The sequence below is a fragment of the Calliopsis andreniformis genome, chromosome 7 (assembly GCF_051401765.1).
Source record: "Calliopsis andreniformis isolate RMS-2024a chromosome 7, iyCalAndr_principal, whole genome shotgun sequence".
In the NCBI taxonomy this organism is placed as follows: Eukaryota; Metazoa; Arthropoda; class Insecta; order Hymenoptera; family Andrenidae; genus Calliopsis; species Calliopsis andreniformis.
This window is the reverse complement of record NC_135068.1, coordinates 11,883,657-11,886,290: the sequence shown is the minus strand read 5'-3', so window position 1 is coordinate 11,886,290 and position 2,634 is coordinate 11,883,657. Positions and strand designations below refer to the sequence as shown.

The following is a 2,634-nucleotide window of genomic DNA, read 5'->3' as shown; positions in this document are numbered from 1 at the left end:
TGCCAGTTACTTCTTCACGAATGTTTTAGTTCTTCCCGAACGTCACACAGCATGGATAATGTTTTTCTGTTATTATTATTATCTGTCGGCACTCTAGAGCTTGGATACTGTGCAGAAAGAACTGTAAGTAATACTTCTATTGTTGAAATTTTAGCGATAAGGGAACTGTGTCGGTTGAATCATTTGGATCAATGTATGTTCAAATGAAAAACAATGGGAGGTTTGTTATGATTCATCTCGCGATTATTCTATCTCCTGTACATAGTCTATTGAGGAATTATTCTGGTCATATCTTGGGCTAGTTGAATAACAATTCGATGGTAATTGGGAGCAGCGTTAGTTAATGAGGAACACGAGATCCAATAACCCATTTATTAATTAACGTGGGAACTTTAAATGAACGATTTATGGTACGGTGTATGGGGAATTTAAAAATCGTTTTGTTAGGAAATTTTGGCCCATTTTATTCCGTTAAAAGAAAATTAGAGTGTCTGTTTTATTTATTAAATATAGACTGGATTTTCGTTTTTGTAATTTTGTATTTTTATGAACAGCTTAAATAAAAGCTTGTCTCAGACTACTCATACATTCTTATAAGTATTCATTTTTGTCCCAAAAAATGCAGAATGATTAGAATTAAAAGTTATAATGCTACTTTACTCAAGTATTGAATTATGAACAATATATGTACATTTTTTTATATAAAAGAATTTGCCTGGCACTAGTTACGATCATGGGTGAATCCTGACTGTGGAGAATTATGTAAAGACACAAATTTAACAACAGTGTACCTGAGAGCCGATAGTCCCAATGATACTCTACATTATTTATGGGATTTTCGTGGAAATCCATCCGTGCTTTTGGCACTCACTTCACCTTCAACTTTCCTTAACATTAAGTGGGAAGATTTCCTTGCCAAGAGGAAGAATTCGATAACATTCTCTGAAGAACCAGCTTATACTTTTGGAGTAGTCATAAATAAGGTCACTATGAGTGCTTCTTACTTCCTCTGTTTTCATACATTGTGCTCTGTGTATTGATGAAACTGATTGTATTTACAGATTATAGAATTTAATGATATCAATGACACAGCACTGATAAATATTGCTAATATTGTAAATACAAATATTTTGCATCCAATGTTCTTCCACTGGAACCTTAAAAAAATATCTAAAAACAACGAGTATGTCACTTTGGATATGGAGGGCAATTATTACAACGATGCTTCAATGAATATCAGCAGACAGGGAACAGTAAAACTTTCTGTAAGTTGTCTTGTGTATATAATATATAATCTGCTGATTTTTAATAACTTTTTTATCTTTCTTTTCAGCTGAGTGGATTCTGTTCCCTTGAACATTCCGAAGTACTGCCTCACATGCTGCACACTGAGAATTCTACTCAGATTGACATTATTCTGGACAATGTGCAGACAAACAAGTCCTTCTCGAATAGTAGATTTGCTATTGAATTGCTAGTAGTAGGCGGGGGAAACCCTGAAATACCTGTGTTCATTAATCCCAAAAAAAGTTTAGATGATGAACATACTCCAGGCATATTTGAGGTATCTATTAACTGTTTTTTTATTTAATTATTCTAATTTGTAACATATGTATTATTTAATTATTTCTATTCCAGGTCGTGGAAGTTAGAACACCGCCTTACAAAAGCATGTACGATTTTCGAACAGAAGGAGCTTACCTGCAGTGGAGACCAATCTCTTACACAACTACATCTCGTGACATATCAGAATCTACAGAAGTAATACAGTATCCACCTTTGCAAGTGCCTAATCATACAGACGCCATCAAAGATACCATGTTATATAGTTATTATGGAGACAAAGCAAACGATTTGCTAACGCAAAGAATTATTGTATCAGTAGGAATGGCAGGAGATGGATTTTATAAGAAGACCTATTATTCTACTTGGTAATTTGCTTTCGATTTTCACTATTTTTGCTTTAGCTAGCTTGTCCTACAATTCAGGGCCACTGAAATAACATTCATTTTTCTTTCAGGACCTTCTTGGTCGGCTATGGCACGCCACCCAGTGAGCGATTTTCTCCCTTGGTGATCATGATAGTTTTAATAGGATTTGGTGTACCACTGCTTGCCTTCGCCTTGACTGGTTTATACTTCTCTGTTCGCAAATTATCTACGAGAAGTAATAATAGTTCCTCTCTGATGCTTTGCTGTTTTTTGTTCCTCTGTTTAACTGATGTCGTACGGTGATGTGAAAGAGCGTTCGAGGTTAGGCTATAATTCAGTATGAACTTGATTATTTAGTTTCGTATTTAATAATGTATATAAATATGTACATGCATGTCTAAGAGCACGATAGCGTATTCGATACCACCGTTCGATTTTACAAAGAGACTTCCTATATTTATACATAGCACGTATATATTTTTACACAAATTGTCAAGTTGGTACGGTGACCAATTTGAAGTATGTATCAATGCAATTCTGTACAAATTTATACACTGGTTAATAAACGAGAAATAAATAATTGTGTTTAGTAATCATTATTCACCAAAAAATCTACAGAGTGTCCCAAAAACACGAGAAGTATTTCTAATGTTATTTGAAAATATTCCCTTCCCGAAGTCTCATGCTTCCCCCGAGACAGCCT

General features: G+C 34.4%; 1 protein-coding gene across 1 annotated transcript; it reads left to right on the top strand.

Annotated features, from left to right (window-relative positions):
• LOC143181572 (glycosylated lysosomal membrane protein) lies at positions 1-2,237 on the top strand. Its single transcript, XM_076382070.1, has 6 exons — positions 1-123; positions 726-983; positions 1,062-1,265; positions 1,334-1,564; positions 1,639-1,931; positions 2,021-2,237. Exons 1-6 carry the CDS (start codon positions 52-54, stop codon positions 2,232-2,234), a joined length of 1,272 nt encoding a protein of 423 aa, XP_076238185.1. The 5' UTR covers positions 1-51; the 3' UTR covers positions 2,235-2,237.
• Positions 2,238-2,634: the final 397 nt, after the last annotated feature.